Consider the following 22,517-nt stretch of genomic DNA (forward strand, 5'->3'; position numbering starts at 1 on the left):
CTCTTCTTTTAATAAAGAAATGTAGCCCAGTTTTGATAAAACCGCCCTCACAGCTGCATCACATCCATTGTTCACAGGCTTACAGTCATTTTAACTAAACCACACTCAAAGTTACCGCCGCTGCCTCTTTGAATGAAACTGATTGGTCCAACCATTCTCAGACAGAGATCAAGTGTATCAGCTTGAAGCTTGCAAGACAGATCTGCCTGATGGATCTGAATCTGGACAATCCGTCTGCTTTACAAGGTCAAACTTGCCCAGGCCAAATCCCCTGAAACCAAAAATCCAACAATAGATGTACTTCTCTCTCCGTAGATGATTTTCCAGTCAACACAAGGTCATATATATGTTCTTCCTCTGTGCCACAGAGTGCTATTGTTGTCTAAAAACATTGGAACACTTCAAAGAAGCAGACTGTTGCTCTGGTTAAACCTCTACAGACTCAGAGTTCAGGATTTTAGAGAACATTAAATACACACTGATCTTAACTTTTAGCATTTAATGATAGACACTATTATAGATCTAGATTTTCTATTACACAAGTTTTTAGCCTCCTGACCATTACACCAGCGGGGTAATAACATTGTATTCAAATCCATGTACTTTAAAATGGAATCGGCCTCCTTTTGAAGGTATAACAGCCTCAACTCTTCTTGGAAAGCTATACACATAATTTTGGAGTGTTTCTGTGGGAATTTGTGTCCATTCATCCTGAAGAGCACTGATGTTGCACGAGAAGACCTGGCTCACAATCTCTGTTCCAATTCATCCTAAAGGTGCTCGATGGGGTTGAGGTCAGAGCTGGACCAGGTGCCTCTGAACTCTGTCATTTTACATCGTCCACTTCATGAGTTGCTGTTGTTCCTAAACGCTTCCACTTTCTAATAATATCACTGACGGTTGACTGTGGAATATCCAGCAGGGATGAGATTTCGCCAACTGTCTTATTGCAAAGGTGGCATCCATCACAGTCCCATACTTGAAGTCTCTGTGCTCTTCAGGACGACCCATTAGGATCACAAATGTTTGCATGCAATGTTTGATTCTATAGACCTGTGGCAACAGGTCTGATTGAAACACCTGAAGTTAATAGTGAACAGGTGTGGCCAAATACTTTTGTCCATATAATGTTTATTGTATAGTACATTTATTTAACAAACATATACAACCTTAGAAAGTCTTACTGGTGCCCTTAGTGATTGGTCGATCAGCTGTTTGGCTGCAATAGACGGATCAACAGAGAAACTCCTGAAGCTAAAGCTCAGAGACCTCTGTGAGACATAAACTCACTGATGGATCAGAAACGCTGCTAAGAGCGGCGAGATCGCAGAGTAAACAGACCTCTCAGAATCAAGTTGGCACATGGACTCATTTAGTTTGAGCGTTTCTTCTCTATTTTCAAGATTGTTCAAGCTGCTCTTTGTTTACACTTTGTTTGAGTGTGTGTCACCATAGCAACCACCAGCTGTACCAGAACATACAAACTCTCTCTCACTAGGGTTGGGCCGTTTGATATTTTGAAATAACAGTCCTAAATAAATAATAATGGGGGAATTTATTGTTTGTAATTCTAACATTGCTGGGAAACTCCAGCACACTGTCTAAATTGCACAAATGTTGCCAGCATATTTGCGCAATTTGGAAAATGCTCTTTCTTTTAGTAATAAGTGTGACTGAGAATGAAGTTTTTGTACTTTTCAATACCACTGGTAATTAGAATAATGCAGATTTGATCATTTAAAAATGTGGTACTTACTAGGAAATGATCAATATTGTTATTGTTTTTATTTGACTTTAAAAGCTGTTTTGGGGGGTCAAAAATGAAATAATGAGGCCGAGGACTTATTCTGTTGCTTCAGTATCACAGAGGATTCTGTTCCAATGAATTTCACAAACCCCAAACCAAAAAAAGTTGGGACATTGTGTGATTAAAATCATTTTTAACCTTTATTCAGTTAAATATGGCACAATGACGAGATCATGTTCAAACTGATTAACTTTGTAGTTTTTTGTAAATATGCCATATGCACATTCTGGATTTGTATGCCTGCACCATGTTCCAAAAAAGTTGGGACATCATGTTTACTGATGTGATCCATGGGGTGACCGTGGCTTGGGTCATCCTGCAGTTGGAAGGTTGTGGGTTCAATCTCCAGCTTCTGCAGTCACATGTGGATGGCACTGCTTCATATGTGGTGTTTAAGTCTTTGAATGGGATTAGCTAATACTGATGGCCAGGTCTCCACATTTACCTCTGCACTGGCACTGACCTAGCCAGGTGAGCAGATAACAGAAAACATAATCTTAAGCCAAGAGAGCTGAAGCACGTTCTGCTAATACCTGTATGTTCAGCCAGAGTCTGAACTTTTGACCAGAGCTGGGGTTTTGTTCATGTTGGAGATAATATTCATGACATCTTCTCTCTTTCTTTCCTCCTCACAGATTCACGGCAGGTCTCCTCACTGCCAGTTCATATGGGAGATGGAGAGCGCTAAGACAGAGTGTCAGACACAGCTGCAGCAACTGACCCCTATTCACACAGGTGCGTGCACAAATATGAGCACAGCACAGGCATGCATGATGTACATTCAAGCTTTTATACATGCATTCATTTGGAAATTTCCATCAGCTCTGTCTGGAGTGGAAAGTTTAACAGTGACAAACGCTATTGGAATGCAAGGCTGATGAAAAAGAAAAAAGAGACAAATGTGTGTACACTCTGGTTTTCTGAAGTTGTTGGAGCATAAAAGTAAATTGATACATTACTGGGGGCTGCCCTCTTTATGGAGACATGTTATTAAGGTTATGAGTCTAACATTAGGATCTGGTTAGGTCAAGTCTGCATGTGCGCACTTAAAAATTAAATGCACATTTTGTGCACGATTTTTTTTTCTTACACCGTGCAAATGGCTTTCCATTTGGGGTCATGTGTCTTAAGATTTTACGCCCACCTACATGTTAGAGGAGTGGTGATCCATCTTTGAACACCGTATGAACAAAAGTCTTGTTAATTATTGAATTTAGGTGTTTCAATCAGACCTGTTGCACAGCTGTATAAAATCATCACCTAGCCATGCGGCCTACATTCTCAAACATTTGAGAATGTGCCTTTCTGATCAGCTCAGAGAATTCAAGTGTGGGACTGAGACGGATGCCACCTTTGCAATAAGACAGTTTGTGAAATTTCATCGCTGCTGGATATTCCACTGTCAGCTGTCAGTGATATTATTAGAAAGTGGAAGCGTTTAGGAACAACAGCAACTCATGAAGTGGAAGACCATGTAAAATGACAGAGAGGGGTCAACGACTGGTAAGGTGCATGGTGCATAAAAGTCTCCAACACTCTGCTGATTCCATAGCTGAAGAGTTCTGACCTGCCACTGCCATTAATTTAAACACAAAATCTGTGCAGCAAGAGCTGCATGAATGGGTTTACATGGCCAAGCAGATGCATGCAAGCCTCACATCACCAAGTCAGATGCCAAGCATTGGATGGAGTGGTGTAAAGCACTGCATTTGGCAAATGCTTGAGTGTTACCTGCCTGACTGCATTGTTCCAACTGTGAAGTTTAGTGGAGGCCATGGATTAAAAAAACAATGTCATTATATGGTCCCTGTAGGTTTAACGGTCAGGTGGCTGAATACTTTTTTGCATACAGTGTAGCTGAGGATCTATGAGGATCACTATCAGCGGTCAGTCTGTGTTCTGGAGCTGTAATGTTACTGCTCATATTAACACAATATTTGATGTCAAGATTGGTTGGCATTCTGTAGAGGTATAACCCAGGCTTGTCTCATCATCAGTTAGTGCTTTTTGAACAAAAACTTTCTTTCATTCTAAAGAAAAAAGAAACTTAAAACTGGCAAAGACATCTGGGTGGGAACCGAGACCATCAACTTCACTATAGTGTACAACAGTAGGATTCCTTTTCTGTTGACCAGGGGGCGGTTCAGTCAGTGCAGAATCCATCCATCCATTTTCAATACTGCTTATCCCATTTGGGGTCGCGGGGTTGCTGGAGCCTATCCCAGCTGTCGTTAGGCGAGAGTCAGGGTACACCCTGGACTGGTTGCTAGTCAATCACAGGGCTGACATATAGAGACAGAAAACCAGGCACACTCACATTCACACCTACGGCCAATTTAGAGTCAATTAATTAACCAGTTAACCTAACGAGCATGTTTTTGGTGGAGGGAGGAACCCTGAGTACCCAGAGAGAACCCATGAATGCATGGGAGAACTTGCAAACTCAAACAGAAATGCCCTGACTGGGAAGCAAACCAGGGACCATCTTACTGTGAGGCTAACCCCTGCGCCGCCATGCAGCCCCAGTGTAGGATGTTTTGTGAAAGCTATAAATTTGGTACAAAAGTCTTAAATGATAAAGCGTTTTTATGGTGAGGATATGTTTATGGCAAGTTTGTATGTGTTTTACTCAAGTTGTGGAGAGTTTCCGTTTTGGTTTGGGTTAGAGATTGTATGTATGCGTTTCTATGTTTCTCAGGCTCCGGGGGGTTTTGGCCAGAGAGTTGGAGAAATGATTGATAGCAACCGTGTTGCAACACAGGCTGAAACTCTTTCCATAAACGCCCTCTGTTTCATATATCTGACCTCTCTCACCCGTACATACGTTCCATACATGTCAGGCTGAACTGTTCTGTTTTTTCTCCAAGGTCACGCATGTTTGAGTGTTTCCCCATGTTGATTATAAAAGACATTTGTGTTTGTATGGTTTTCAGCTTGTGGACTTTCCTTTTTTTCTCACGCTTGTATATACTCATGTACACGTGTGGGAGTATGTTTCTATGTTTTAACACCCACACAGAAGATATATCTTCACAGGAAAAACAAGCATCCAGTACTCCTCTTCAGACTACATCTGACAGATGTAAGGTTGCAAAACCCAGTAAGAAAGGTTTTAAATTAGGACTTTCAGGGTTAATGTAATATGATTGAGGTCGTAAAGTAACACATTGAGTTTTCGCAGTCACATTACTTACTTCCTATATTGTCCTTTTATGTGCAAAATTATCAAGCTACCACATGCACCTTGTGCTATCAAGCATTTTACTTTTTATCAGTCACTTTAGATACTTATGCTCACTTTTCTATCTGTAGCGAGCTCTTTTTTCAACGGTTTATCAAGTGTCTTTGCAAGAACTAACTACCTTTTAGCAGGTACCTGTAGTTTAAGACACCGCAAATGACAAAATAAAAGCATTTCAGAGGACAGCTTCTCGTGAAAATCTTTAACTCAGTTGTTAACCTTAACTGGGTTGCTTACACAGAGAGACATAACCTCCTGAAAACAATAAATGCCGTTACATTACCCATGCATTGTTGGACATCAGTGAGTCATTTTGTACATGCACTCCTGCATATATCTTCATATTTAATAGTGTTGAATAGTTTATTTGACAGAAAAAACACTCTGAATCTATCTCCTGGCTCTAAGTCATAGTTTTAGACCACACTGTTGTGGCAGAGCAGCACTCATTGAAATAGCCAGTCTAAAAGTCAGCATCATAAAATAAATTTCTTCATTTGATTCTACAATAAAGACACAAGGAGGAATAGATTCAAACTGTCAGTCTTGCCAGTTCAAGACAAATTATCAACATTTGTTTATAATGGGATAGAAAGAAAGAAAGAAAGTATGAACAAAAGATAGAACAAAAGAATGAACAAACAAATGAAAAAAATAAACTAACAAACGAATAAAAGAACAAACAATAACAAAAAAAGAAAGACTGAACAAACGAAGGATGGAAAAAAGAAAGACAGAACGAATGATAGAAAGTAAGAAACAAAGACAGAACGAACGAATGAAAGATAAATGATAGAAAGAATTTCAATAATCCTTTTATTTAAACAATGGCAAACACCCACACAAACACACTTTGTTGCATCAAAAACTTATTTTGTGTCATTTTGAATTGTTCCACTATCTTAAACCCTGGGTAGTTGACTTCCTGTTTAGATACAGACCTGCATGTAAAGGCAGGTTAAAGACTTAAACATGACTGTAACTACAGAGAATGAATTCATCATGGATCTTAAAGGAAATATGTGAACAGCAAAAAAGTTAATATTTAAGAACAAGGTTCAAGTGATGCTTGTCCTGTCCTCTGAGCTGTGTGTGAGTTTTTAAAGTGACATTTAAGAAGCAGTGGTGGACTTATTTAACATCACTGTGGCTGCAGAGACCTAACCAAAGCAGCCCTTGTTTTAAACTTATAACTCCTTTTAATGATATACTTCAGATTTTTTTTTAAATGGGAAGTGCTTTTGAAGTTGTTCTGTTACTGAACTTACAAGGTTATAAATGTTGCTTATTCACTTCTGAATTTAATCTTTCCAATGAAAATCAGTGAGTAGGAGCTTTTTAAGGTGTTAGATTAATGATTTCTCTTCCCCTTTAAACATACAGCAAAGCCAAATGTCAACACTTCAGAGAGCTCTGTGTTGATTTATGTCCTCTCTGTTCATTCCACAGTGGGCTCAGGATCAGTCAGTTTTAAAGAGGAGCTCAGCCAAATAGGAAGCCAAGGGCAGTCTGATTGATACCTCTGTGTGTGTGTTCAGGATGTCATGGCGAATGGGACAATGTCTCCTGTTGGCAGAGCGCCGCCGTCGGAGAGGTGATGACCCTCCCCTGCCCCTCCCCGATCCTGCATCTGTTTGGAAAAAATGGTGAGCCTCAAAACACACAAAAATACACACTCAGGACTGCACACACACATGCAGACTGTTAAAAGTAGTAGTGAGGATGCCCAGACATGTTTTTTTTTTACATAAACACGAACAAGAAAAGTAAGATTTATGTAAACTGTTCTAAAAAAAGGCACTTGAATGTTTGCATAATGTCTTGAGCATAAACATCTGTGCTGCAAAAATGGTATTAAACAGGTATTTTGACAGATTGCAGGTTAAAGTAATATTGCACTGTCTGTGATTTAAACATTAAAGCAGGCCATATTTCAATTTAATCTAATTTATGATTAATTTCCCAGCCCTACTCATGGTCTAAAATGCTTTGAAGTATCATTTGATGTTCTTTGTACTGATTTGAATACGATAGTAGCACTTAAAATGAAGAATTTATTCACTTTACTGAACATTATATCATGACTACACCTTTCAACTGAACCCGCTCCATCTGTATCGACTGACCACGACCTTGGCCAGACGTTTCCTTCACAGCTGATTTCACAAACTCGTCTTTCAGTCGGCTCATTCTGCTCCATCCATCACGGTCACTACCTGCTGTCCCTCTATCTTTGATCCTCCTGACTCGGTCATGTGCAGACGTAGCAGGTCGGCAGGTCTGTCATCCCTCCTCCTCAGCTTCCTTTTCCTCTCCATCAGCTCAGGCTCCCTCTGCTTTAGTGGTAATTTTAACAACAGAAAATAAAATAAAAACATTCATTAATAACCTTTGATCAATGAGGAAGATGAGACTATGAAAAGCTAGAATAGGGATGGGCAATTTTGGTTACAGAGAGTGCCACATTGATTTATTCTCACTAGAGGGCCAGATTGTTACGATGCTATCAGTTTAGCAATTCTCATTATTTATTATTTAACAAAAGGATCAATTAAATAGCTTCATCCTGTAAATGCAGAACAAATTCTTAACACAGAAATTAAACCAATTCAAACAGCTTATGCAATATGAAGACCACCACTTACTGGCTATTTTATTTAGTACTATTTTAGGGGAGAGCCTTCTGGGGCCCAGTCAAAGGGGGGCCCATGGAGGTCAAGAAAATCATGGTCCACTGAAAATGTAATCTGTGATAACCATATTTCATATCTTACCTGAATAATTACCAGTCTTGTCAAAGCAATTAAAAACAATCATTTACTTATTTATGCTGTAGTATTTTTCTAAAAAGTAACCTCTTTCCTTTAAACAAAATTGCCTTTTTTAAATATTAACAATGTGGATGGGCAGACTGATATAAATCATTAGCACAGTAATGTCAGACTTCAAGGCTAAGCTGATGTGTTCAAATGTCAGGATGCCAGAGAATAAAGTAGAATGAGCTAAAATATTTTTATAAAAAAATCATTTCATAATTGCAAAAGGAGACAAATAAAAAAGTGACAAATATTGGCAGAAAAAGTGGTGAAAAGTGGGATATAGGATAAGAGCAACAAAAGTGGGCTGAGGAAGGCAAAAAAGGAGCAGAAACAGGCAGAAAATACGATGAAAAGCAGTTAAAAAGTGGCAATAAGGGGTTACAGAGGCAAAAATATGCAAATAGGGGCAAAAATTGTTTAAAAGTGGCAAAAATGGGATAACGGCAACAAAATGGGCTGTGGAAAGCAAAAAAGGGCAGAAACAGGCACATTTATATGGTGAAAAAGTGCCAACATTTGGTTACAGAGGCAAAACTATGCAAAAAGTTGAAGACCTGATTAAAAGTGTTAAAGAAGTCACAGAATTGGGCGTCTGATGTAGTGAAAGGGGGTTAAAAGTAGCAAAAGTAGGTTGTAAGTGGCAAGAACTGAGTTAGAGTCAAAAATGGGTTAAAAGTTTGAAAAAAAAGGTGTAAAAAATGGCAGAAACATTGACCAAATGGATCTTGAAGTGGCACAAATAAGGAATTCCAACATCGGAACCCATTTATAGATTGACACATTTTAAGCTCCAAAATTAAGTAACTGTTAGCTAGGATGCTAGCACGTATGCTACTGATCAAACACACATGCATTGATATCATCAGTGAATCACAGCTGGGGACAGCCCATTCTCTGGGTTTGTCAGGAGCCCAGCCAATTCTGTGGGTGAGCCAGACTAAGTGTCTTAATCTTTTTTTTTTTTTTTTTTTTTTTTTTTTACAAATGCATTTAATGGTGCATATTAAAGATATTATAGCAACAATTGCATCTGATTGTAGCTGTAATTTCTTGCAAAGAACCACACATATGCCAGTAATCAAACATAGTTAGAGAAAAGTAACATTGGCAGATACCATCATGTTTTTTTCAGGTTTACAATTTCTTGATATCTGAAATTATTTCAGGGCCACACTGTTTAAGGAGGAGAGCCACCCTACCCTAACCGCCAATTGCCCACCACTGAGCTAGAAAATAGACATTTAGAGTAAAGTTTAGTATTTGATAATGAAAGAAGACAAAAATGTCAGTTATGATCTACTGGACATTTAAAATCCACAAGATTTCTCCACTGTGGTTAAAATCACTGTCTAGTTTAAAAACTGGAATAATATTTCTTACTGACTCTACAAAAACAAAACAAATTTGAAAGACTGTCAAGAGGCAATCAAATTTAGTGAAGACTTCCCCATCGTAACCCTTTTGGCTAATTTACCCTCATTCATTTGCACCACCAGCAGTTTCACTTCCTACAGCATGCAGGAAAACCAAACCATGGTAACAGAGCCACAGACATGATGTATGGGCTGTTGTTAGAAAAAGAGGACAAGTGGTATCAGGTCATCACTGAACAATATTGTTGGTGCAATCACTTGTTATCCAAATGCCAAAACAGCTTGTCAATGCAAAAATATAAAATTGGCCTTTCTGAGCCAGAATCAGCTTGATTATCTTGTAGAGTGTGACCCACTTTATCTGAGGGGACAGGACTATAAACTGGCCTCAAATGAAGATGCATCATCAACCTTTATATGCAGTAAATGATTCATATTGTATCAATATTCATAAACATTTTGAAAAGACTGGAAACTTTCCTCAGATGTTAACGCAGCTGTTGTGTCTGTGTTGTTGTGCTTTGAACTCCTCCTCATCCTCATCCTTATCCTTCCTCTGTCTCTGTTTGATCCATCACTCTGTTCAATCTCATCATCACTGAGGTTCCCTCTTCTCCACCCTCCTTCTCCTCTGTCCTTCATCCTACGCCCCTCTTTCAATTAATGAGTCTAGTTATTCTCAGGCCAGCTGACGACATCCAGGCTGGCCGACTTTCTCTACGGTTTCTCCTTCGCAGCATCTGTCAGCGACCCTGCTATATGAAGCTCACCGCCCACTATCTAGAGAAGGAAAGTGTCAGCTCAATGTTAGTTAAAGGATGAGGCATGGAAATTGGCACAACACGTGGACCCAACAACTCAATGGCATGAATCCCTCCTCTGTCGCTGCTGACAACTAACCTGAACACACAGCATTTTAATTCTGCCACCAGGGGGCAGTAATAAAATTATAACAGAAGATGACCAGTGGAGATGCACTGCTCCACCACTTCAGAAACCCAGTCCTGAGACTTTGATTCCAAGGCAGAGAAACTAGTGTTTGTGCTAAGGCATTGTACTGGGCATAAATGGACACAGCAAAGTAAATCAACAACACATAAGCAGAGACCATAAGACTACAAACACAGCATTCAAAAATGTAGATGAAACCCTTCCTACAGCTATTTCTGCCCAGATCAAGGCCTCTTACTTGTGATGACTTATAATTAGAGTCTGATGTTCAACTTGGTCCATTATGGGCAGAGGTATATTCATTAATGTTTCTTCCACGGTTCCAGCAAGTTAAAAGTCTTTTGCAAAAGGGATCAATTTTCTAACAAGAACAAGGCTCCATCATCGTGTTTTTTTTTGGGGGGGGGGGGGCAGCAAATGAGTTCTTCAAATGTCCCTCTTCAGATGGACTGTCTGTAACCCTCATATCTGGTTTCTTGGTGTCGAAGAAAGGAATGAGGGAAGGCAACTCTTGGTAGTCAACCAGGTAGTTGCTGACTGTGCTATAACAGTTGAAGCTAGGAAAACAGGGCGGCACAGTGGAGGGCTGCTGGTGTGCTGCTGGAATGGCGATGGATGAAGGGTCACAGTAGTGTTGTAATCAAGACCACACTATTCAAGACCAAGACTTGCCTGAGACCAGAGTACACCAAGACCAAGACAAGACCAAAACTTTTGGGGGGTGAGACCGAGTCAAGACTGAGACTGAGACAAACCGAGACAGAGACAAGACCAAGACTATGACCAGACCAAGACCATACAAATTAATTAAAAAAAAAAAAAAAACATGACAAGGTTGAACAGTTAAAGAGCATTCTTTCTTTAATTTTAGTTTTCCTTTTATAAATTTGACAGATAAAAACAAGGTGTCTGCAGCTCAAAATGCAAAAATCTCAAATCTTAACAAATGTATTCAACTATAAATCCTTGTATGTTTTTAAAAGCCACTGTCAAGTCCAGAATTATTTCAACTATCTGAAAATTAGATGTTTATCTAGATTTGCCAGGTGAATGAGGCCTAAAATAAGTGTCTAGAAGTATTTCTGACTAGAAATAAGATGGATTTATGTCCGAGTTTTTGCAGGCATAGCTATTTGTTGTTTTAGCAAGTGCTTCTCCTTATAATGAAGTCGAATAATAGCAGATCAGTGCTGGTCTCGACCGGTCTTAATGAAAAAATCCCAAGACCGTCCAGTCCAAGACCAAGACAAGTCCGAGTAAAAATGTTCTCGAGTCCGAGACAAGACCAAGATATTCAAAATATGGTTTTGAGATCGGTCTCAAGATCAAGACCATTCTTAAGTAGAACACTAGGTCACAGGATGTTTTATTACCTGCGCCACATCGGGACCCCGGTGGTTTTTCCTCCGCCTCCTCCACTGAGGAAGATGTCTTCACACCTTGGTGTGATGTGCTACAAGGGCTACTGGGAAGATGAGTCTGTTAGACTCCATGGCTCTTTTTAAGATTATCTTCCAAAATGACTACAACTCAGGCTTCACAACTGCTGAGGCTGAGTCTTTCTTTAATACATGGCTGGTCCCCTACTCCCTCCAGGTTCTTGTTTTGGCTCCAGTTCTCCAGGCTCTGGACCTCTGCTCTTCAGCTTGACTCATTTCTGTTGGTGATTTTGTCCACCATGATGATAATCAATCTATCAATTCAAACTGGGGTTTTATGGTCAAAGATAACATTTAAACACATTTTACACAGATTTACTTCACTGATTGTTTCAGCTTTTTAAGGGACCTTACATTACAAAAAGTTCTCTATCTGTTTTTCTGTCTGTGTTTCAGGTGTCATCAGCAGAAACTGCACAGAGAGAGGCTGGTCTGATGTTTACCCCATCATCACAGTCGCCTGCTGGCCAGACGACACTGATGAGCCCAGCGAGGTGAGAGCAGTGTCTGTGTGGTGTCATGTTGTTCTGCTTATTGATAAAAAATGTTTCTGTGTGTGAGGTTGAGATAATCTTAGCAGAGATCTGTGTGCTCAGTCTCAAATCAGATCATCCGATTGACACTAGTGTGTCTAAAAGTATTATCATAAACTGTAAAAAAAAAAAAAGTAACACGAACAGATGTGTGACCTGTTTGTTCTTCTGCAGCTTTCAAGCATCTAGTTCTGCTTTTAGTATCTTGTAAAGACAAAAACATCACAGACAGCTCAGTGGACAAGTCAAGTCAGCCTTTTTACTGTTCACTTGTTCTCGTTTTAATCCATAACAAGCTCTTTTATGCCATAATCAGTGATATACCCAAAGGTCCTTATTTTCTTTCAGTTTCTCTCACGATGTGACAAAGGTAAAAGAGTTTAATCTTGGTAGATATAGACATAGTTTCTGAGAATAATTCTGAAATAAATCAAGACTGAAAAATTCAAACATTTGACAGCCCCACTTAAGACACTATTTACCCCCCAAAAATCAGTCCCAAGAAAACTAAAGCCGTGTTCAGACCAAAGATTCGACAGTTTTGGACCATCACTGTGTATAGTTGCAGCTGTCTTGTCTGAGCCATCGCAGCTCAAATCATACCGTCTGATGATGGTGACTGTTATTCATCTCAGTAAGTTGTGGACAGCTGACTCGTTGCAAGCAGATTCAAATATAGTTCAGACCTTAAACTATAGTCCTTAATAGTGATAGGTATTAATTATTTTTCAGTGATATTGATACTGGGCTGCACAGTGGCGCAGGGGTTAGTGCTGTTGCCTCACAGCAAGAAGGTCCTTGGTTTGTTTCCTGGTCAGGGCCTTTCTATGCAGAATTTGCATGTGTGGGTTCTTTCCGAGCATTCTAGCTTCCTCCAGCCACCAAAAACATGCTTTTTAGGTTAATTGGTAATTGAGCATGGCTGGTTGTCTGTCTCTATATGTCAGCCCAGTGATTGACTAGCGACCAATTCAGGATGTACCCCACCTCTTGCCCAATGATGGCTGGGATAGGCTCCAGCCCCCCCCAGCAACCCCCTACAGGATAAGCGGTATAGAAAATGGATGGATGATATTGATACCCTTATCAGCACTCCTTTTTGATTGAAGTCCTTATCGTTACCACTATCAATACTTTTCTGTTGTTTGGTTAAAAGACAAAAGGGGGACAAATACAACAGAGGTGGTCTAAACGGGTAGTTCTTGTGTAAAAAGTTATGATTACATCTATATTATATCACTCAAATACAAACACATTCCTCATCATCACAGTTGCTCTTCTTGAACTTATCCTCAAAAATACATTTTAATTTTTGTATGGTAAAAATGATATGTATTATCCTGATGACAAAAACTAAATTATTATTTATCAAAGAACTTAAAGAGACTATTAGTTTTTGGGTCTTTTTTTTTTTTTTAGTTTTTAATGAAAGTACAGCAACCAAAGCTTCAGTGAATATCAGAAGCTTTGTTGCAGATTTTTATCTTTTTTTGTAACTTGTTTTCTGCGTTAAAAATTTTTGAGATAGAATAGAAATATCCAGGGCAGATATAAAACCACAATAATTTCCTTTTGTGCATTTTAACCAGCTTGACAGTTGAGAAAAGTGCTGATTTCATCAGACTTCATATTCAGCCTGTGGTGTAAGCACATTCAGTGTATCGTGGTTTGACCCACTTTGACTGCTTTGCTCAGCCACATATCAAAAACTCAACTGAGTTTCCAAACGCCGTCTATTTCGCTGATCTGATTTTAAGTAAACACAAGATACTAGTGAAAGCATAAGTTATTACCTTAATATTTGTCCCCACAGGTCGAATGTGCAGACCGATGGGAGGCTAGAAGCCAGCCCTTTGCCAGGGATATCCATGTAGGACTCCAGTTAACTGGAGTTTTGTTCAGTTAGTCCCACACCTCAGGCAGGTTGGACTGTGAGCGTTGCACTATCCAGCTCCATACTAGCTCACACCGCCCACAATGCCACATGAAGACACATGAATAAATGCAATTCTTATGATTCATTCAGGCACCAGACTGTTGTTTAAGAGGGACTGGAAACAATGTGGGATGTTTTAAAACTGCAGCTTTTCCTGCAGATGTTAAAATGTGACAACAGACAAGTGAATCATGGCTCTGATAAAATACCAAACAGAGGAATCTCCTCATCTCTGCTGAACACTCGATCAGTTAAGACTCAAACACTGAGCTGAGGTAAAGGTCTGATTTCAGTGTTTATCCATTCAAAGAGGAAGCTCTGGCGTAGATAAACGAGGAGGAAGGTCTAGGTTGAGAGAGGAGATCGGATGTGAGGAAAGAGTGCAGGGAGAGTTTTTGGCTGACAGATCTCTGACCTCCAGCTGATCGCTCGGCTCTGCTCCTCTTTCTCTCTCAGACCACCGTGAAATCTGCCTTTCCTCTCGTCATCTCCTCCTCGCCGTGTTTGTGTTTGTAGAGTTGCAGGAGGAGAGGCTCGTAAATATTTAAAGGGTCAGTTCACCTAAACAGAAAGAAAACAGACTTTTTCTGACTCACATCTTGTTGAATTCAAACATGCAGATGTTAGAAGGTAATTCCAAAATGTAATCCTGGTAGTGCTTAAATAACTGATGGTATATAAAGATGGACAGTATGCTTCTTCCTCTTCTTGATGTACAGAAGTGACACCTCGCCAGCTGCTGCTGATGTATTACATATTTGGGTGTAGTAGAGATTGTCCGTTGAAGCTGCAGTTGTCATCCTGCTGCTTCCTTCAATCAATAAACACAATTCATCGCACATATCAGGTAGTTGTATACATCCTGACCTCTCTAGTGTCCTCTAGAGGTTTCCTCCAATAACATGCATAACATAAAAACACAGCTTGGCGTATGCAATGTTGCAGTGCTGCAATGCAATTTTGCAATGTCATTTAGCAGACACTTTTGTCCAAAGCAGCGTACATCTAAACGATAGGTGTTCATACAAGTGCATGCACAGGTGCATGCATGCACGAGTGTAAAGGGAAACAGCAAGCACAGTGCATTCAGAAAGTATTCAGACCTGCTTCACTTTTTCAGTGTTATGTTACAGACTGAAGCTACAAACAGAAGAAAAAAACAAAACATTTTTATTCTCTTTTCTGAGATGTTTCTGCACCTTGATAGAAGTCAAACTAAATTGATTAGACATGGTTTGGATAGGCACACACCTTTACTGAAGGCCTCACAGCTGACAATGATATCAGAGCAATAACCAAGCCATGAGATCAAAGGAAATGCATGAAGAGCACAGAGACAGGATTGCTGACAGGCACAGATCTGGGGAAGACTGCAGAAACATTTCTGCTGATTTGAAGGTTCCTAAGACCAGGGGTTCTCAACCTTTTCAGCCCACAACCCCCAAAATTAAGGTGCCAGAGACAGGGACCTCCACTGTACCTGAAGGTGGTTGAACACAGCCATGCACATTCAAGAACAGTCATGGGCAGAGAAGGCTGCCCATTAGGGGGGATAAATGGGAGAGCTTTCTGGGGTCCAGCCAAGCTGGGGGTCCATGGAGGTCAACAAAATCATGGTCCACTATAAAATTAAGCTGTGATATCCATACTTTATATTTAACCTGAAAAATAACCACTCTTATCAAAGAACCAAATCTCTTTTTTAATCATTTGTGTATTATATAAACTTTATAAAAATGTAAATCCCTTTTGCTAAAAACAGAATTTAAATGGGTTTAAAACTGCAAAGGTGGGTTAATAATGGCATAAAAAGGTGGAAAAGGAGGTGAAATTGGATTTTAAAAGTAGAAGAAATGGGTGAGAAGTGGCAAAAATGAGATTAAAATTGGAAAAAAAATCATCATAAATAGTGGTAAAAGTAAGTTAAAAAGTGTCTGAAAAGGCTTAAAATGGGCAAAAATGGGTGGAAATTTTGTGAAATGGGATGAAAAATTGATATAGACTGGCAAAAAGTGTGAACTGAGAAAGAAAAATGGCATATATTGGCAGAAACTGGTTATACTGGCAAAAATAGGCATACTAGTGAAATGAAATGATTTGGAAATTCTACTTGTGGGACTAATAAAGGAATGTCTTATCTTATTATATCTTAAATCAGGCTAAAATGGGAAAAATTTGGTGTAAAAAGTGGTAAAATGGGTTAAAATTGGCAATAATGGGTCAACAGAGGCAACATTAGACATAAGTGGTGAGAATTGGTTTAGAAGTGGTGAAAATGGGCAAAAATTAGGTTTTAACTGTCAAAAAAGTGTTAAAATTGGTGGGAAAACATGATGAACATGGGAAAAAAAATTGGCTAAATTTGTGTAAAGGGGAAACAGTGTAATTTTAAAAAATATTCTTAGTTTTTTTTAGGGAATCTGGAGACCCCTTCTCAGTGTCCTGCGACCCCAAGTGGGGTTCTGACCCCAAGGTTGAGAACCACTGCCTAAGCGCACAGTGGCCTCAAGAATTCTCAAATGGAAGAAGTTTGGCACAAACAGGACTCTTAAGAGCTGGTCAGCCAGTCAAACTGAGCAATGAAGGAAGAAGGGCCATAGTAAGAGAGATGACCAGGAACCTGATGGTCAAAGTCTCTTTCTTAGAAAGCCTCTCCCAAGATAAACACAAGAAAGCCTGCTTGGAGTGTGCAAAATGCTTCACATGAAAGCCAAGCTAGCTTTCCTGTGTTTTTCTCAGGAGAGTCTTCCATCCAGCCACTCTGCCATAAAGCCCAGATCAGTGGAGGGTTGCAGTGATGGTTGTCCTTCTGGAGCTCAGTCAGAGTGAACGTCAGGTTTTTAGTCACATTACTGTTGACTTCCACCTAATCAGGAAGTTTTGGATAAAAAATCCATCAAAAAAGGCTGATATTAAAGTGTAAGTGAACCCCTAGCTCAAAGCTGACTCCGCCCACTTCAGTTATTTAAAAAAAATGCACAGAAATTGAGCAGTTTGATCCTGAGAGGAGGGGAAAAGGACAAGGTTTTCCAGATGAAGCAGGAGTAACAGCGACGTCCCCATGCCAGAGAGTGACACAGATAGAGTCCCGCAGTACTGCTGCCTCATAGTGATGGGAGTGGTCTCTGCTGTTAAAGCCAGTTAGAGGCCAGAACATTCTACCTCTTTAGAGAGTTTGTGATGCAGAAACCTTTCGATGGTAGGTTTCTAGTGATTTTTTTTACCAGATTGTTGCTAAAAGCCGATGTTAAACTTGGAGGTTTTCATGTTTTTGTATTGAAATAAGTATATGAAGTTATGAGTTCTTGCCAGAAATTTTGAAGACTTCACAGTAACCTTTGGTAAGACTTTATGATGAAATCTTTCAGTGTAGATTGACATTGGTACAGATTTTAATGACATTCCCTCAAAGTGGGAGGCATGAAAATCAAAGAACAAGACAAGCATGTGGTTTTCAGATCATACAGAATAAAAGCTCGGGATGCTCTGTCAAACCTTGATGTAACCTGTTCGTTTAAATCTCAGAATCAACCGAAATATTCAGGAATGCAGCCGAGGCTACAAGCAATAACTGAGGAGGTCAGAAAATAAGCTCTGTGGCATCACATGGGCCGCCTCAAGGGGATGGGGGCTTAAAATACACAGCAGACGGATGAGTCACCGCTCTGAGAAGAGAAGAGTACAGTACAGGAGGTTTCCTTTCTTTCTACAACCACCTGCACACAGCTCACTGGGTTAAACATTCAGTTGTGTCATCCTGCTCCATAATCCTCTGAGCAGTCAGCCAAAGAGGAACAAACTCCTACAGTTTGTCTTCATCTTGGAAAAAGAAGCCGACACGGGAACAGACGAGGGCGGATTAGAGAGCACCGAGACCAGGAACTGAACCCTTCAACTCAGCTGCAGGAGCTGGAACCAGGCTTCAGAATGACGTCTCAAACTAACTTGTTTGTATCTAAGCGTGGTGGATCTCTAAAGCTGATCCAGCAGATGTTTTCTATTTGCAGTGATTTTTTTTGTGCAGAGGTTGAACCAAATCCTTATTTTACAGAAGTTAAAATGGTTACTCTTCATCCTCAGATGTGTGTAGCTCCTGTAGTGTTGTCCCTTATTGTCACAGGCATTTTATTTCTGTATAAAGGAAAACAGCCCATGTTTAGAACAGAAGAGGTAGAACACTATCTCCTGTAATGAAATCCAAGAACCCAACAGTGTTCAACAAACAAGGATTTTACTTTTAATAACTGTAAAACCTTCAACTGAAATTACACCAGTGTTTAAGTTTTGGGGGAGTCTCCCGTAGAGTAAAGGTTTGAATTGTTTTTCTATGAGACAATTTCCATTCTCATCAGCCATAAAAGTAGCCTCTCTATCACTTTACATAAACTTTAGTTATTCTATAGTTGTGGTAATAATGTATGATTGTAAAAATTCCCACAGTACACAGAGGGTGCGTTCAAAAAGTCCAAAAAATTACCTCCTAAGTCCTTTCCTGTTCACTTTTCCTTAACCCCGACGAGAAACGTCGCAGGGTTAAGGAAAGGTGGGAGTAAGATGGTAGGAAAGGAGAACTGTGGTGAGAAAGGAATCCGACTGCAATTTCCCTAGGCAGATGCTATGGACGTGATGTGTTTTTTTTGTGTAAAAACTACAATTTAACATTGATGGACTACAAAATTCGCAAAACATCAGAGATATGAGCTCATTAAGATTTTTATATCCTATAGTCTCTTCAGGAAGAGGAACTGTGAACATCTAGAACAGCAGAAACCTTTCTCTTAATCTGAACTTTCTACTGAGTCAATACAATGAGATGAATAATGTTCAAGTCCTTTTGTTTCATAACGATATTAAATACTTTTGCTTTATTCCCTACCTAATCATTTTTTTCTTTAATTCTCTCGTCTCTGTTAAATTTATTACAGAGTCTACTCTGGTTTTATCTTCCTTTCAGCTCGTTCTGTGAAAAGCTCTATAAACCGCGTCTTCCCTGCGTAATTATGCTGATAAATATAATAATCACAATATAGCAACATGCCAACTTTATTGCTTTAGTTGGTTCTGATTGACAAACTTAAAACATTTACTTTAATATTTAAAAATAGCAAAACAAATACAGTTTAAAATACTGACTGATCGGTTTACTATTTAAATAAAATGGGAATGAGAAGAAATGAAATCGTGATCATAAGTTGAATGACAAAGTTTTCATGTCTGTAATATTTCTCTGTTCATCCCTACTGCCTTCCGTTTATCACCTGTATTTTACGTTTGTCTGAATTTTACGGTTTAAATCGGGGTTAGTAAAGTTATTCTAGTTATTCAAGTTATTCACTTGTTCTGATGAGTGGTCAACAGGTGCGTCACTTTAAATTAAGTTTACACAAAGCATTGTGGGTCGTCTTTTCATCTCTCCTTTGGTAGAGGATGGTCCAGTGTTTCCTAGGCTAAAGGAGATAATAAAGGAAATAATGAAGCTCCTTTCCTTACCATTTGGAGAATTCGAACAGTCCTTACCATGGCCGACACTTAAATACTTCCGGGTCGTTTCACTCAGTTAGGAACCTTCCTAAGCAAAATGGACTTTTCGAACTCACCCCAAGACATTGAATGTTTTGCCTTCCCACCCACCTCCCTCTTCACCACAACGGTCTGGTACAACGTCTGCAATGCTGCCGATGCTGCACCAATCCACCTGTCAATCTCCATTCTACCCTCACTCCTGAACCTGCGCCAAAAAACACCCTTCCCACCTGAAGGGAGCAATCCCCGGTTTTCTGGCAGAGAACCACGGCCTCACACTTGTAGGTGCTCACCCTCATCCTGGCTGCTTTGCACTCGTCTTCAAATGAGTAGGGATGAGTATCAAAACCTGATTCCAACACATGTGATACCTACTGGACAACACAGACTTGGGACTTTGCCACCCTGGTCTACCTCCCAACCCTCACCTATCACCCCAGAGAGTACAGTCTAGACCTGCCTTCTTGTAAAGTGTCTTGAGATAACTTCAGTTATGAATTGGGGCGATACAAACAATGATTGATTGAAAGAATGAGATCACTGGTTAAAGCGGTTGAAATGAGTTTTCTCAGGAGGGTGTCTGGGCTCAGCTCACTAGAGAGGTCAGAAACTCACTAACTATAGCGACAAAGTTGCTACATTGGAAGCACTGCTCTGGCCTCTTGACCTTTTTTTTTCCTTCACTTAATTAATCTTTTTGTTTTTTTCTTCTTCTCCATATCCATCTTCTCTCTCATCTTAGACTTCTACAAGCCTTTTCTAAGAGATGCCCTGATCTCATTCTTTTTCTCCTCTGGCAAAAACGATATTTGTCTGAGATCAGCTGACATTGACTGATACTGACTGACACATAACCATGTTACTGATTGGAAAGCGGGCCAGTGGGATAGAGGGGGGCAAGTGCACTGAAGCATGGTATGTAACAATTATGACTTAAGTGATCCTGACTGTGACTCCTCTCTGTGTGTTTAGCTGGTTTTCTACAGGATGGTGAGGATATTGTCCACTCTGGGTCACAGCCTGTCCCTTATCACTCTGCTCACCAGCACCTTCATCATCTGTCTCTTCAGGTAAACTTGCGCACTCTTACTCTCTACCTGTGGCGTGTGTTGATTTACAACTTGACACATGTACATAGGCATGTCTGATCATTTCACAAAGGTCCCACACTATGAACACACATGAGGAGAAAGGTTCATTTATGCTGAACGTCTGTCACACATGCAGAAAGGGATCTCCTGGCCCTACCCCTCTCTCAACAAGGTGGTCTTTTTAAATATGACATCTTTCTTACTGTTACAGCTATAGCTGGACCACCCCATCCTCTCCCTATCTAGTCTTAAGCTTTGGTTAACACTGGACTGTGCATTTTCATTAATGTACCAATGTGTATGGGAGATTTCTAGCATTGCATTCAAGCTGCTTGGCTAATCTTTTCAGTAGAGCCCCAAATGGCAATTCATTTATTTGCACAGGAAATTATGAATTTTTTGTTGGGTGTCTACAACTTATGTTTTTATAGCTGTGCTACGATTGATTTTATACCAGAGTTGAATTAAGGTTTAAAAATCTGGCATTATGATTTCCCCACAGTGACCTTCCATGAATCTATCACCATAAAGAGTCTAATGTGGATGAAATGTGTACTGTAAACATACATGTGCGCTCTCTCAGTGTTTTCTAACACATGGAGCGTTAGTTTGTTATATAAATGTGTGAGAGTTGAACACAGCAGCTGGACCAGCTCCAGATGTTCACTGCGCAGCTTCAAGTGTGTTTAGATCCCACATCATTCACTAGATTCACACCCGACGCCCTCTATAAACACTCTGTCCACATTTTTCTCCTCATTTGTGTCTTTGTGTTCATGCAGGAGGCTCCACTGCACCAGGAACTACATCCATCTGAACCTGTTTGTATCGTTCATGCTGCGAGCTGTGGCCGTGCTGACCAAAGACACGCTGCTCTTCTCTGATGATGAGAACACAGACTGCAGCACACAACCTTCACTGGTGACTTCATAAACACAGACAAACACGCTTATTGGATAGGAGCTAAACTATCAATGTGTTTCCAATAGTATGTCTTCACTAAACCCAGCTATATAACAGAGATTTAACCTTGCAAAGCAGATGGATCCGCCCGTTTCCTTGTTTCTCACTGGCGAATCCATCTTGCAAAGTTCTCGTCTGAAGAAATGTGGCTACGTCATGTGTTCTGCTGCTCTTATTGGCCCGCAAAGATGTGACAGACAGAACGTTCATCCAATCACTCTCCAAAATTTTTTTTCAAAGTGTCTGCCCTTTCCTAAGCGCTTAGTATTGAAGGTTTTCCAGATTAATGTGTGAAACACATCCATCTGACGTGTCAGATTAACAGAGATGACTTTTTAAAGCACATTACTGTGTTGTTGTAGGTGGGCTGTAAAGCTAGCCTGGTGTTCTTCAACTACTTCATCATGGCTAACTTCTTCTGGCTGCTGGTGGAGGGTCTCTACTTGCACACCCTGCTGCTGGTCATCCACAACTACACCACCCGCCTCCCTGTCTACATGCTCATCGGCTGGGGTAGGCTGGAACGCAACATGACCATTGCAAATGCCTCTATATGTTTGTGATTTTGATGGACAGGATGTCGAGATGAAGCAAGGGAGAGGAGGGTTTTTGGTTTGGCAACCTCAGGATTGCATCTCTGCTTTATGCAGACGATGCAGTTCTGTTGGTGCAATCAGCCAGAGACCTCCAGCAGGCACTGGGGCAGTTTGCAGCTGAGTCAAGTCAGAGGCCATGGAAACTATTTCTATTGATAATTGTTATAGAGAGGAGGACACTTTAGGGATGCAGGATATTGGATTTTTGCCAATATTTAATATACTGATATTTACAAAGTAATTTC

At 40.1% G+C, this 22,517-nt stretch overlaps 1 protein-coding gene across 3 annotated transcripts in view; it reads left to right on the plus strand.

Moving 5' to 3' along the window:
- Positions 1–22,517, plus strand: part of LOC121527633 (vasoactive intestinal polypeptide receptor 2-like) — a 40,791-nt gene that overhangs the window by 10,053 nt on the left and 8,221 nt on the right. For 2 of the 3 annotated variants that reach the window (XM_041814657.1, XM_041814656.1), the window contains exons 2-7: positions 2,443–2,542; positions 6,587–6,694; positions 12,027–12,124; positions 20,595–20,692; positions 21,496–21,634; positions 22,039–22,189. In XM_041814657.1, the coding sequence (XP_041670591.1) occupies positions 2,443–2,542; positions 6,587–6,694; positions 12,027–12,124; positions 20,595–20,692; positions 21,496–21,634; positions 22,039–22,189 (694 nt within the window). The remainder of the gene's footprint in view (positions 1–2,442; positions 2,543–6,586; positions 6,695–12,026; positions 12,125–20,594; positions 20,693–21,495; positions 21,635–22,038; positions 22,190–22,517) is intronic. The other variant, XM_041814658.1, reaches the window with a different exon arrangement.

The sequence above is a fragment of the Cheilinus undulatus genome, linkage group 19 (assembly GCF_018320785.1).
Source record: "Cheilinus undulatus linkage group 19, ASM1832078v1, whole genome shotgun sequence".
Taxonomy (NCBI): Eukaryota; Metazoa; Chordata; class Actinopteri; order Labriformes; family Labridae; genus Cheilinus; species Cheilinus undulatus.